We start from the raw sequence: 13,754 nt of genomic DNA on the forward strand, positions 1-13,754 counted from the left end.
AGGGTCAGAGAATCACAGAGTATAGGGATGCTTGAGTGAGCTAGAGTGTCTTACGGTAGGTTTTTCCCCTTCCTATGATTGGGTCCGTGCTTGTGGTAGCATTATGGACAATGAAGATGATGATACCGCAGCTAAAACTTTAATTACCACGAATAGATCATGACAGGTACCGGGCAGGAAGGCAGATAGAAATACTCCTTACTGATCTTTTGATGACGTTTATTTCCAACGTTCCATAATCCGTGATTACATCATCGGGTTCTAGAATGAAAAAAAAAACAAAAAACTAACTATAAAAATAAAAGAAAAATCATCATAGGCAAAATCAAGAGTATTCCTGTCTGATGTCTGTATTCAGGCATTCCTTTCCCTTGCTCATTGGTCATAATAGATAGGTATACTTGTCACTGATTATTAAGGGTATGATTCTTACTGAAAAGACTGCCGCTTGGAAATAATTTTATTGTGCCTTCAAAGTGGTTGTACTCATTTGATGAGTAGCCTGTATGGCCAAGTCCCTAGATGCAGGTGAACACTAACAGTTACATTTTGTGTTGGTCCATATTTCAGCTAACACACAATGTCACGTTGGAAACAAATCAGTGAAAGGAATTTGGTCAAAATCTTCATGATTTTTTTTTTTTTTTCAAATGAGTAAATTTTTAAGAATGCATTTTATTAAGATGATTTAGATTTTATTAAAAATAAACCCTTATGGCCAGCCTTATGTGAATTGGGTAATTAACCTATGTAGTGGCTTTGCAATTAATTAAGATGATTTAGATTTTATTATTAAAAATAAACCCTTTTGGCCAGCCCTATGTGAGTTGGGTAATTAACCTAAGTAGTGGGGTTAATCATATCAAAGATGATGAGAAGTTTTATTGGTTATTGCTGCTTCAGCAAAACTGAATATATACTTTATTTCTTAGTCCTTGCAGGGCTGATGGTAGTAAATACTTGCTATAGTAACTATTGTTGTTATTACAAAGGGTATAGATCAGTTTAAGTGCACTGAATAATAATCATAAATACTTATTAATATTGCAAATGTTATAAACCTTTTAAGACCACAACTTTTATTAATACATGTTGATATGTTCTGTTTCCTCAATGCTTTAATTATAGATTGTGATGATTGTGATACTGCCATTTTTCATTGGCTTTTTACCTGAAGGAAAGTTAAAAAGAAAGGCCAGCAATCGTGTGTTCCTCACGTGCTTCCGCGTACTCTGCCGTGGCGTTAGTGGAGTCATAACCTACCACAATACTCATAACCGTCCTCAGACGGATGGAATTTGTGTTGCCAACCACACAACGCCAATAGATATTCTTGTTCTGGCCTGTGATGGATGTTACTCCTATGTTAGTGAATATTACTTGATTTTTAAACATTGTTTCATGTTGGGCCTAGCTTTTATGGTTGCCTTTGGGGTATGGCTGGCTTACGAGTCGTAAAATGGGTTCTGATGGTCACATAAATTTTTTAATTACTGTGGGAAATTTATGCAGTTGTAGAAAAGTTGATTATTGTCTAAATGTTATATAAATGAGGCAGTTGCTGATCACAGTAAGTGCATATCAACTTTGATCTTACATGAAATGTTAAGTGAAATGTGCCTTTTGTATTGAAAATAAGGAACAGTTTTGGTAATTTTAATAAAAGTTTTGCTTTTCTGTTAGGAAAAAAGCATGAATTTTGATTTGTTTACTGAATTAGGCTGGGCTTTCAATTTATGGTATAATGCAGAATTTCAGCACTTCAGATATGCAAACATACCATTTGAAAATGAAGTGTGGTAATTGACAGTTTGGTAACTATTTGGGGGTAGCTATCACTTGTTCCCAAATTGTGGTGTTCTGGTTGGTATAGTTACATTCTTACATGCTGGTATGTTCTGCTATATAAGTCAGTGTGTGTGCTTATTTGTGTTTATTTTCCCCCTAAGGACATTGCTGAATGTTGGGATCATGTAATATTCTTTTTAACTCTTCACTTTCATGTTTAGTGGAGAGCATTTTGTAAGTATAAAATGAAAAGCATTATATTTAACCTAACATCAGTTTTATTTTTACACAGAGGTTGTTACTCTTTATTCCTTGTTGCTTTCATTTGAAGAATATTTTTGTAAAAAAAAGTAGCCTTCAGTGCAAGCTATTTTGTGTGGAGTGGAAAGTATTGTAGTCATTGTACTGTGTTAATCTATAATAATTAGAGGTGATAGAAAAAATACCACTTACTGGTTTTCTCATGGATCCTGGTAATATCATATGCTAATGACACTTTGAAGACCCAAGTTTATGAAAAAACTAAACTATCTGGAAAAGCAAAAGGGGTCTGCCTGATGGACAAAGTGAGAGAAAGTAGGTCTTTGTATAGTTACTTTGAAGTTAACCCTTTCAAGTTCTTGGGGGAAACTTGTTCGTGACACATCACACCCAATGTTTTATTCCCCTGGGGGGGTAGTGCTGTAAGTGCACCTCTTGCAGTGCACTGTAGGCATTAAGGTTCTTCGCAGCATCCCTCTGGCCCCTAGCTGCAAACATTTTCATTATTTTACTGTGCCTCCATCCATATTCTCTTACATCCATCTGCCTTCCCACCCTTACCTAGCAGTTGATGCATAGTGCAACTGTGAGGTTTTCCTCCTGTTACGCCTTTGAAACCTTTTTACTCTCATTTCCCTTGCGGCACTGATTGTCCTCATAAGTCCCAGCGCTTGGCCCTTGGCCTAAATTTTATAATTCATTCCAGTATTTTATTGCTCTTAATAATTTCATTACTAGGGTACTGATGTTATTTTCATTTAAGAAGTGAATATATGTAATACTGTATAGTACTTTATTCAAAAGACAATACAACAGACGTAACTTAATGAACTGAAGTTTGCTGAAAAATTAATTTATAATTTAGGCAACAGAAATTTTTTTTCTTTCATTATGCAAAACTATGGTAAATTACTGTTCCAGTGACATATACTTCTTGTTGGTTAGTAAAATGTAAGGGAACAGTTGCTAAAATTGTCAAGGTTTTCCTTCAATCTTTGATCCCAACCTAGGTAGCTTTGTCTGGTAAGAATTGCTTACTTTGCGGGAGATGGAGTGGAACTGTTTCCAGTGTAAGACATCATCTGAGTTGTTCCATGTGAAGAAATATAGTTTTAATTACGTTTAATATCACTTGAATCTTAGTAGAGGGGAATATGAATATGACAGTCAGTGTGGAATCACAAAGTAAGAAGCTCATAGTTTTACTTTTTGATGTATGAGGTTGGAAAAACATTTTGGCTGGTATTTTGTGCATCAATATCATTTATAAACATAAAATACTGGTATCATTTTAGTGAAAATTATAATTGCTCAGAATGTAGGTAATATACAGGGAATAAGTGTATTTGTGTTCAGAAATACAAGGTTATAAAATTATACGCTGTATGTGAACTTATAACTTTGTTTTTTCATATTTGTGGTTGTGTTTGTCTATAGTGCTTGGGGCTTGATTGTGTCTTCCAGATGGTTGTCATCGTAGTGTGTACGTATATTGTGGGTTGCCTTCCTGAGAGCAAAATGAAGAAAAAGCTAAACAGTTCTGTGTCAGTCTTTTGCTTTGACTTCCTCAGCGGGGCACTGTCTTTGGTGTGCACCTACCACAATAAGGAGAATATCCCACGTAGGGGCATTTGTGTAGCCAACCACACAACACCTATTGATGTGCTAGTTCTCGCCTGTGACAATACATATGATATGGTACGTTGCAAAAAACCTGAGAGATGTGAAAGTAATGTGACACTTTAATTCATAATTCAAGTACACCTTGCTGCATAAAGTTTTAAAATGTTGTTATTCCAATGGTGACATTAGCGTTAAGAATTGGTTTTAAAGTTTCCAGACTGAGATTTTTATTTGTGTACAGGTGGGCCAACGGCATGGAGGCTTTTTAGGGATATTCCAGCGAGCGCTGTCGCGTGCTTCAGCTCACATATGGTTTGAGCGATCCGAAGCTAAGGATAGATTTGCTGTTGCCAAAAGATTACGGGAGCACGTGGAAGATCCAGATAAACTTCCTATTCTTATCTTCCCAGAAGGAACATGCATCAACAACACAAGTGTCATGCAGTTTAAAAAGGGTACTTTTGAAGTTGGGGGTATTATTTATCCAGTAGCTATTAAGGTAAGTTTAAGTTTGCAGGTAATCAAGTTGTCCAGTTATAATTTGTGAAAGTATTGTAAAGAGAAGTCCCTATATGATTTGTATTGTTATTTGTTCTTGGTTTAAAACCCAAGGGGGCAAACAGCATTTAATAGAGAATTTCAAAAAAGCTTTTAAAGTTTTTAACACGACATATTTTTCATTGGCTTACATTGTAATGGAACTAGTGAAGTTGAGGCTTTCATGAAGCATGCAGTAGAATAGTTTTGTCACATATTGACTTTTTGCTATTTTCCTATGATACGGGGTTATGCCTGTGTAATAGTGGAGGAGGGTTAGGGTATGGTAGTATACTTTCTTATAGCCTCTTTTTATTGTAAGGTTGCCAGTGATTATGCTGTGATAGTAAATGCACCATACAGGAAAATAAATGAATGTCAAGGACAGTAGATGGAAAGGAAATAATGTATTGAAATGTCAGGGAAAAGCAAATGGGGAGTAAGTAATGATTGTGGATGGGGAAAGAGTAGAGCTTTTTGCTGATAAGCTTTGAAATAACATCAGACTAAAATCGCGATTAACAGTAGCAAAAGCAGCTTCTATGCTTAGTGATAAAACTGATGAAGTAGATTTGGGGAGGATGATGACTGAACAGATTACTGGTTGGCAGTTTTCAAAAGAATATTTGACAAACTGTCTGATGATAAAATGAAGCTGTACTGTGCTTGTGAAAGATGAGAGTTGGTGTGAATGATTGAGAAAAAACTAAACTTTGCATAACTGGAAATCCTACTGAAAATGTTACTAAGGGAAAAATGGAAGGCAGTATGTAAAGAAAATTAGGGTTGAAATGTTTTTATGAATTGAAGCAAGATCATGGGAATAACATCAGTGCCCAGAATATGGGAAAATAATGCTTTGTGAATTAGCAATTTGTGTCAAGGCTAGACCGTAATGTTGACTAAATGCAGGGACCCAACACTAGGGTGTACCTCTTACTCAACATTTTGTACACTGCACATTTTTGTTTACGTGCGAAAAAATTGAAATACTGTTGTACTTTAGTTTTTCAAATGACAACATGAATTGTAATATATTTTAATTGTTAGATAGGGTAATATTCGTAAAAATTTCTTTCCACAGTATGATCCAAGGTTTGGTGATGCTTTTTGGAATTCTTCCAAAGAGTCAATGATTTCCTATATATACATGATGATGACTTCCTGGGCCATAGTTTGTGATGTCTGGTATCTTCCCCCAATGACAATGAGAAAAAACGAAACTTCTATAGAATTTGCAAATCGTGTAAAAGCAGAAATTGCTCGTCAGGGTGGTCTTGTTGACCTAGTCTGGTAAGTACCTTGCAGTGTAGAATTATGATCAGGTGAGATTTCTGACCATGAGTCAAAAGTTGGGAACTTCATAATACTGTATGCATTAACAACTGTTATTTAAATACAGGTAGTGCTTGAGTTACGATAATTTGCCTTATGATAATTCGATTTTGCGATGGGGTTAGCAATTAATATCGATATGATAATATTTAGAAAATATTTAAAAATTTCGTGTGGGTGCAGGCAGCAGCGTACAATCAGGCAGCGAGAGAGACCAAATTACAGTAGACCCACTTCTTTTCCTCCATCTCATTATCCAGTCTTCTAATTAAAAAAGTAAAAGAGAAAGACTAACGTTATACTCTTGCGTAAATGTTTACAGCCATAAACAACTGAACGAGAAACTGGTTTTGTTAATAACCGAATCGGATAACGACAGCTGTTTTGCTTGTAGTTCAACCATCGTACAATAGTAAACAGTTACTGTAGTTATGTTACAAATGATGTTAAGTAGAATGGGACTGATATATTTTTACATCATACTCTTATTCACTATGGAGAAAAGATCGGCAAGGAAATATACTGCTAAATTTAAGCTGTTAATGACTATAAGTTATCGTGCATCAGCAACATAGATGAAACTCGACCGTAAATAAAATTGGAGAGAAAAGCATTTTATTCAAAACTACTGGACATGCAAGAACACATGTTACTGCTGCTCTCACGCTGATAAAAGGTAAATACGCAAAGCTTGTATTATGATGAAATCATAATTATGAAATCATAATAGAATTTCCCAGTTTACTCTCGAGTTCTGCATCAGTAGAGTTCTGGCTCACATTCTAAGTGGAAAAATTTTACACATGTAACCATAACTGAAGTTCTGAACTCTGAGTTCAGTAGGCTGTGTGCAGAGTTTCAGAAGTGTCTGGCAAGGCATCAAGTAGAACATTTGGTAATGATAGTCCTCAGGGAAGGATACTGTGTATTTTTTGTTATATTTTACTTCTGTCAACTTCCTGATATCACTCTTCACACAGGAAAATTCAGAGTTTGGAAGGTTAGACTGGACAGTTGTTATGCAACGAGTCCTTCAAGCCATGGGGATTTCCTGTCTCAAGTTTATCCTCATTACTCCCTTTTTGGTGAGCCATTCAGTTTGATCCTGGTGGCTTTTGGAAGGGCAAAGGATAAGTTCTGTTGACATGTAGGACACGTACTTCCACTTCCCAGTACTCATTCAGTCAAAGTAAGGTATTCTCCTGTGAGTTGAAGTCTGAGCAGTATAGATTCATCTGCGTGGTATCAGAGTACTGTAGGTCTATCATATTTGGATGACTGGTTTGTTTCTCACCAGTTTTTTTTATCCACCAGTATTTTTTATTATGAGAATTATGTTTTATGTCTAGCCTCAGGAGTGGGATTTTTGTTCAAGGTTGACTTTCTATGCTTTTCTGACCCAGTCAGTCATTTATCTGGGGATGAAGATCAACTATCTCTTGTTGGAGGTTTTTTTTTCCAAGAGAGAGATGGATAAACAATTTTCCTCACTTTTGAGAACTATAATGGGTTGGGTTGTAGACCTCAAGAACCTTTACACTGTCCTCGGATATCTCGGAGGCAGATTGAGGGGCCGTTCAGAGAAAGAGAAACATCTGATGACAGGAAGTGGAAGTGTAAACATCCTACAGCAAACTCATTCCATTACCTCGTTTTGTCCTAGTAAAAACTTTGTATGAAGACCATCCCAGCAGAAAAGGGCAAGGTCTCCAGTCAGATAGCCTCCTTGACCTCAGGTTTGCCAGAGGTTGTGGAACCTTAGGGAGACCCAAACACCCATCTGTTCACAACTGCCCAAGACACTACACCACTAGTTTACTGTCCTCTATGCCAGGATCCTCAAGCATGGGCAGTTTATACCTTCCCTCAAGAATGGTCGAATGTAGACCTTTGCTTTTCCTCCATTTGCTGTTTTTAGGAAATATTCAACAAGTTGTGAACTTTGCAGAGCACAAGGATAGTTTTGATAGCGCATTTGTGGTGCCAAGGGAATGGTTCCCCTATCTTTCTTTCCTGGTGGTAGATGTTCCTCGTCGTCTTCCGTTTGGGAAGGATCTTTTCGGACAGTCTTATTTGAGAATATTCTGTCAAGCATCCACATCTTCATCTCACTGCATGGAGATTGTCTATTGTGAATAATGGCAATTCTAGATGGCCAAGGAAACAATCCTTAAATCTAAAAGGCTCTCCACTGTTAGACTTTGGTATCAATAACAGTGGTTAGTCTTTTTGATCTTGGTGCTTGTCCTGTGTGATATCCGGCGCCCGTTCCACTAGGTATCCTATTTTAAGCTCTACCAGTATCTGAGGTACACAAAGTAGTTTTCTGTCACAGCTATCAAGGACACCACTTTACATTGCTTTCAGTTTGTCATCATGCTGACTGGAATGTTGCTTACGATTTAAAGTTTGAAGAAGTTTTCAGTCTTTTGTGCTGGAAATTTCATCTTCCAATCATGTCTTATGAGGAAATTTAGATGTAATCCTTCAGATGTTAATTGCAATTAAGCCCTTTGATAGGGCATCACTTGAGAACTTTGAAGACACTTTTCTTTTAGCTCTTGTTGCGGCAAAGTGTATTAGTGAGCCCCAAGCCCTTTCTTGTTTGGGGGCTTTGTTCTAGTGGCAACCTCTCGCTTTTCTTTCATTGCTTAGAGAAAAGATATAGAGGTGGAAGCCGTTCCCAGTTTTATTACAGTGCCTAATTTAACTGCTGTGGTAGGCAATGAAGAAGTGGCTGTCTTTATGTCTAGATTAGAACATTTAAGAGTTTATATTAGTGAGCTACAAGAATATATTAGTGAGCTTCAAGCCCTTTCTTGTTCTTCGGCTTTGCTCTAGTGGCAACCTCTTTCTTGTCTTTTACTGCTTAGAGAAAAGATTTAGAATTGAAAGCCTTTCCCAGATTTTTGACAGCACCTAATCTAACTAATTAGGTAGTAATGGAGTAATGGCTCTTATGTCTAGTTAGAACTCTTAAGGGTTTACCTGGACAGACATAACCATTAAGAGGAGAAGTTAAGAATTTATCTGTGGTGTTAGAAGGCCAAACACTCCTCTGTCCACGATGGGTAAAGTCTATGCACGCACAGTTGATTCCTGAGTTCTTACCTTTTTTGGGAATACTCCTCATGGCTTCCATACTGTAAACATGTCTTTGTTTCCTTTAAAACCTTCTTCTAGAGGTTTTCCTGCAGCTCAGGGGAGTTGTAACTGTTTTTGCCTCACTATTTGCAAGTGTTCAATTTAGCATGAGGTATAAAGCCCTTAGTCCTTTCCTTCCGGTGGGGACTCTTTCTCCTGAGCCAGATATGATAGTAACCTTGCTTTCTGCCTTATCATTAGTTGTTAGAAATACCGTTATTGAATTTTGGGAGCACGAAGGCACACTTTTGGTGTATAGGAGCGCACGTTCTTATCTGATGGTGCAATTGTCTTTAGTTTTGGACTGTTGGTTATGGGCTTTTGATTCAGGCATAGGAGTCACCAGTACTCTACGAGATAGTCCTTCTCTTTCCTGTAAGGATCCTCTGTCAAGTCTCGCTATGAGGACCTTACACCCTGTTGTGGTTCCAGCATCTGGCGACAGTACTTACCAGTAGAACCACGCATCAGGCAGGAATGTTGAAAAGCTTTTTCTCCCCTTTTAAGAAAGCTGTTAATTTGCTTGGCTGAACCCTGTTTCTCTGGCTCCACTAACCCACCATCCTTTCAATGTGGTAGTCGGCTAACTTTAACAGGAGGTGAGATTCATTCCAAATAATGATAATTTTCTTTGTAAAATTAATTATTTGGATACTTATCTACTGTTAAAGTGGAAACCCACCCAGCCTCCCCACATCTCAGTGGGTGGTCATGAAGAAATATGACAAGAATGTTAATGTTCCAGCACCATCTGGTGGGAAAACAGATAACTACAGTGACAGTCCTTGCGGGGTAGTCAAGTGTATTCTGACTTTTTTTAAAATGCCGATCGCGCCAAATGGCACGAAGATAGAGATAACTTTAACAGTAGGTGAGTATCCAAATTAATTTTATCTTGAAAATTGTCATTCTGTAAAATTAAATTTCAGTTATTTGTTCTTTAATTTTTCAGCCTAAAATTTTTTTTTATTTGTGCAATACCTTTTATATTGCAGTTTTTTTATTTTCTAATTGATTATTTGAAATATATAAAAACACTAGAGTGTTAAATGTTTTGGTACTTAAGTGTGCTGACTGCTGAGTTTCGAGGAATTATCGAATTTTAGCTATTAACAGTTTTCAACTGTTTTATGTCTAAATAAACATATCCTGAAGTGATAATGCTAAAAGTTTTTTAGATTGGTTTATTGACAATTTTGTTCATCGCTTGGTTTATTGAGAAGTTTGTTCATCACTTGTATGGCACTGTGAACCACAAATTGTAAAAAGACTTGTAAAACATCTGTATGAATAATTCTGGATATGATCAAATACAGTAAGTTATACACTGTTTTGGACTGTTATATGTGTAAATAAACATATCTTGAAACATTATTGCTTAAAAAAATGTTTAGATTGGTTCATGGACAATTTGTTCAAACTGAATGACAAATTGTAAAAACAAAATCTGTATGAATAATCCTGGATAGTATCAAATTTGTGTTATACACTGTTTTGGACTGTTTTAAGTGTAAATAAACATCTCTTGAAACGTTATTGCTAAAAATATGTTTAGATTGGTTCATGGTCAATTTTGTTCATTGCTTACAGAGCACTGCGAACAACAAATTTTAAAAAACCCTGTAAAAAGTATGTCAAAAAAATTTACAGAAAAATAGTCACCCACTAAAATATACAAAAATAATTGGCAACCACTAAAATATCCCATTCTCTCTATCAGTAGTGTCGTAGAGAAAATGGGTTATAATGAAATAAGGATAACTTGCTCAAGATGTCCTGATTCTTGAAAGTCCAAAAATTTTTTGTTTTGCCTTTTTCTCAAAACTTACTTTTTTGCCTTTTTCAAAACTAAATGCTTATTTCTCCAAGAAGACTGAGCCAAATTCAGTGAAACTTACAAAAAGTGTAGTATAACTATATATTTTTTATTTTGTCATTGGGAAAATCACTTTTCTGTGCAACTTTTATTTTTGCATATTTTTTAAAAGTGACATCATGATTTTTTTTCAACTGCAAAACAAATGAACTTACAGTCGAATTTATAAATTTACCCACGAGAGAATTTTCAATATTAGTTGTAGAATAAGTGGTAAAAATTTGAAGCAAATCTTTTCAATCTTAAGGTAGAAACAGTTATTTACTGTATCATGGGGCCTTATGGTGTCTGTGCTTCCCTTAATTATACTGTAAAGTTGAAAATATAAGATGATGTGGATTGTATTGGTTCTTATTGATTGTCTGCACAAACTAGCCAAGTGTTGAATTATTTGCACTTTGCAGAAATCCACACTCTTCCCGCCCTCCTGGTTTATTATTGCAGATTATACTATGCTCAGAACTGAATGACACCTTGTTTGACATTGATGTTATTTTGCTTTGTTTACGTCCGTGCTTTTACACAACTTTCCCCTTTATGGGGTTATGTGGGAAAAGATTTCTCTGTGGTCTCCTGTATTATGTTCACTTTTTACTTCTTACCTGTAATGTCTGATCTTCACCTGTGCAGATCTTTATCTCACTTGATGTCCATACTAGTGCAGTCTTTGAGATATATCAGTTTTCAAGCTTCTGGATGTAGTGGCAAGGTAGTTTGCAGGTGAGAGTATGGAAATGCTTGGAATTGGTTGCATGCCAGGGAAAGGGCACAATGTTTGTAGAATACCAGATTTTTACCTTTTGACTGTGAAATCAGTGATAAATAAAGGATTTGCTTTCCTATGGGCAGCTGTAATATGGCATAAAAATTTTCTGATTTAGAAATAAAAAAGCAGACAGACATCTGTGACAGTCAAAGCTACAGGAAAATGTGCCACAAGATTTAGGAGTCATGAATTCATTGGAGAATTGAGATTACAACATATGAAAGGGAAGGACTTGGTATTATAAATGGCCTACAATTTAGAAAGGGGATTCCAGTTAGAATGTGCCTTGTACAGTGCACTATAAATGGCGCTGAAGGTATTGTTCAGCCTTCCTTTGCCCATTAGCTGCAGCATTTCAATTGATTCTCCCCCCCCCACTTAGTTTCTGACTAAATAAACATCCAATCTTACCTTTCTTTAGTGTTCATTTTGTCAAAGAAAAAATCTTGTTGGCTCTCTGGATGTAAGGAGGCATCATTAAGCCCGTTAAACAGTTTTGTTTGATTGGAATGTCATTCTCGCAGACATTTTTTACAGAAACCTTAAAATTTCATGGTACTTCTCTTGATTTGTTTTTTTAATGTTTCTCTTAATTTAAATTTTATTGAATGAAACTCGTTGGGCAAGCCTTATGAGAGCAGTGTTTTTTGACTTGGCGGTCGGGTTGAATTACAATAATAATTATAATTTCTTGTGTTGGCATTTTAGCATCCACCAGTTTACCAGTCAAATAGTGCTTTGCCTGGAATGCTGAAATTATCCCATATGACTCTATTTCTCCAGGTGGCCCAGAATACTTTCGAAACCTCGGTTTCATTGCCAGTATTGTACATTCAATTGATTTGTTTTCAGGGATGGTGGTTTGAAAAGGAGTGCTCCAAAGAAGGAATGGAAGGAACAGTACCAGCAGGAATTTTCAAGACGCCTTAAAGTTCAAAATGTCGACACTGAAAAGAAGGAAGAAAAGACTGAATGACTAGAGGCTAAATGAGGAGAGAAGCTGGAACTAATCATCTCCTCATTTGGATTATTCATAACTAAGGAACTTGAAAAGGATTGTCATTGTAATATTTTGTACAAGTGATAATGGATTTCAGCCATTATAACCACTGAGAAAACCAGTACCGTGTAGTTGATCATTACAGTTTGTTAATATATATGCAGTATATTTTGTGAGACAGTGTGGGGGCATGTTAGTTCCAAAAAGATAGGCAGTGTTTATTTTTTTAAGTTTTTTGTTTCCTCTTATACAGTGTATTATAAAACATGCCTGTTGATTCAGAGTACTGTATACTGATTGTTCAGTGAAACTGTAATACTCCATAATATTTAAGGTGAATTTTTTGGATCAACAACATTGTAATGATAATGATGTGGGTTGCTTTATATGCACTGCTGTAAGTATAATTTTCATGACATCATTTCATTAGCCTAGATGAACCATTCTATGATTGACATGAATATACTGTACATTATGTAGTCAGTGTGATGATATAGCAGAATTAGTGCACAATGTATCATGTAGTCATTTGTAGGTCGACATAGTGTACTGGACTGAATTTTCCATGAATTTTTGTAAATGTGCTGGGGAGCAGAAACAAGCTTGTATATTTTTATTATTTGAACTTAGGGAGAATGTAATTTAAATAACTGCAAACTGTACCAATTTAGACTGCATACATGGGTGTATTTTTAAATATGACTGTGATATTTACTAATTAAAGTTAATGAGAGTTTGTAGAACATGTGTTATTTCATACTTGTAACAGTTACTCTCATAAATTAATGTAGGGATGAGTCTGCCATGTAATTCAAGGTAAGGGCTTCAGTTATCACATTTTTCTTCTCCACTTGTTTAGAGATCACCGCTCTGCTACTCATTTGTAGTATAAGCCTTTCATTCTTTACATTCCAGCCATAAATCTTAGTGGTGTGTAGCTGAATGTCCTTCAAAATAACTTCAGTTTTGTTTGGAAGTGCCTATGATTTTGCTGTGAAAAGTAGAACAGGGCTTTTAAAGGATTTAAAGTTGCTCATGAATGGCAGAGGACAGGTTTTTTGAAAGTTACTGTACCAAACATGCATCCAAGCACCCCCCCCCTTCCCCACCACCCAGGCCAGGACCAAGGAGAACTAGACAGTGGCTGCTTTTGATACAACAGGTATACCTAAGGGCACTGCCAAACATCCCTATCCCACGCCCACAGGGATGGTAAGATCATGTTTTGACAGTTGACTATGTTCCTTTCTGAAGCTTGTCATTCCACACATGGAAATCCTTCATCCTCTACCACACTTGCACTTCTTATCCATTTCAGCAGAAAGATTCCTTAAACCACTTAGCAAACCTGGTCACCTCTTGTAACAATGTTACCTTCAATATAGTGTATCTGAACTATTCACAAGCTCCTTTCCTGGTGACTT

General features: G+C 36.3%; 1 protein-coding gene across 5 annotated transcripts in view; it reads left to right on the forward strand.

The window, feature by feature from the left end:
- The window catches only part of Gpat4 (Glycerol-3-phosphate acyltransferase 4), a 29,234-nt gene extending 16,164 nt beyond the window's left edge, over nucleotides 1-13,070 (forward strand). For 2 of the 5 annotated variants that reach the window (XM_067130844.1, XM_067130846.1), the window contains 4 exons: nucleotides 3,514-3,747; nucleotides 3,914-4,171; nucleotides 5,294-5,502; nucleotides 12,183-13,070. In XM_067130844.1, the coding sequence (XP_066986945.1) occupies nucleotides 3,514-3,747; nucleotides 3,914-4,171; nucleotides 5,294-5,502; nucleotides 12,183-12,306 (825 nt within the window). In that variant the 3' untranslated portion in view covers nucleotides 12,307-13,070. Of the gene's footprint in view, nucleotides 1-1,128; nucleotides 1,366-3,513; nucleotides 3,748-3,913; nucleotides 4,172-5,293; nucleotides 5,503-12,182 lie in introns of all 5 variants that reach the window. The other 3 variants (XM_067130843.1, XM_067130845.1, XM_067130847.1) reach the window with 2 other exon arrangements.
- Nucleotides 13,071-13,754: the final 684 nt, after the last annotated feature.

The sequence above is a fragment of the Macrobrachium rosenbergii genome, chromosome 29, assembly GCF_040412425.1.
Source record: "Macrobrachium rosenbergii isolate ZJJX-2024 chromosome 29, ASM4041242v1, whole genome shotgun sequence".
Lineage (NCBI taxonomy): Eukaryota > Metazoa > Arthropoda > Malacostraca > Decapoda > Palaemonidae > Macrobrachium > Macrobrachium rosenbergii.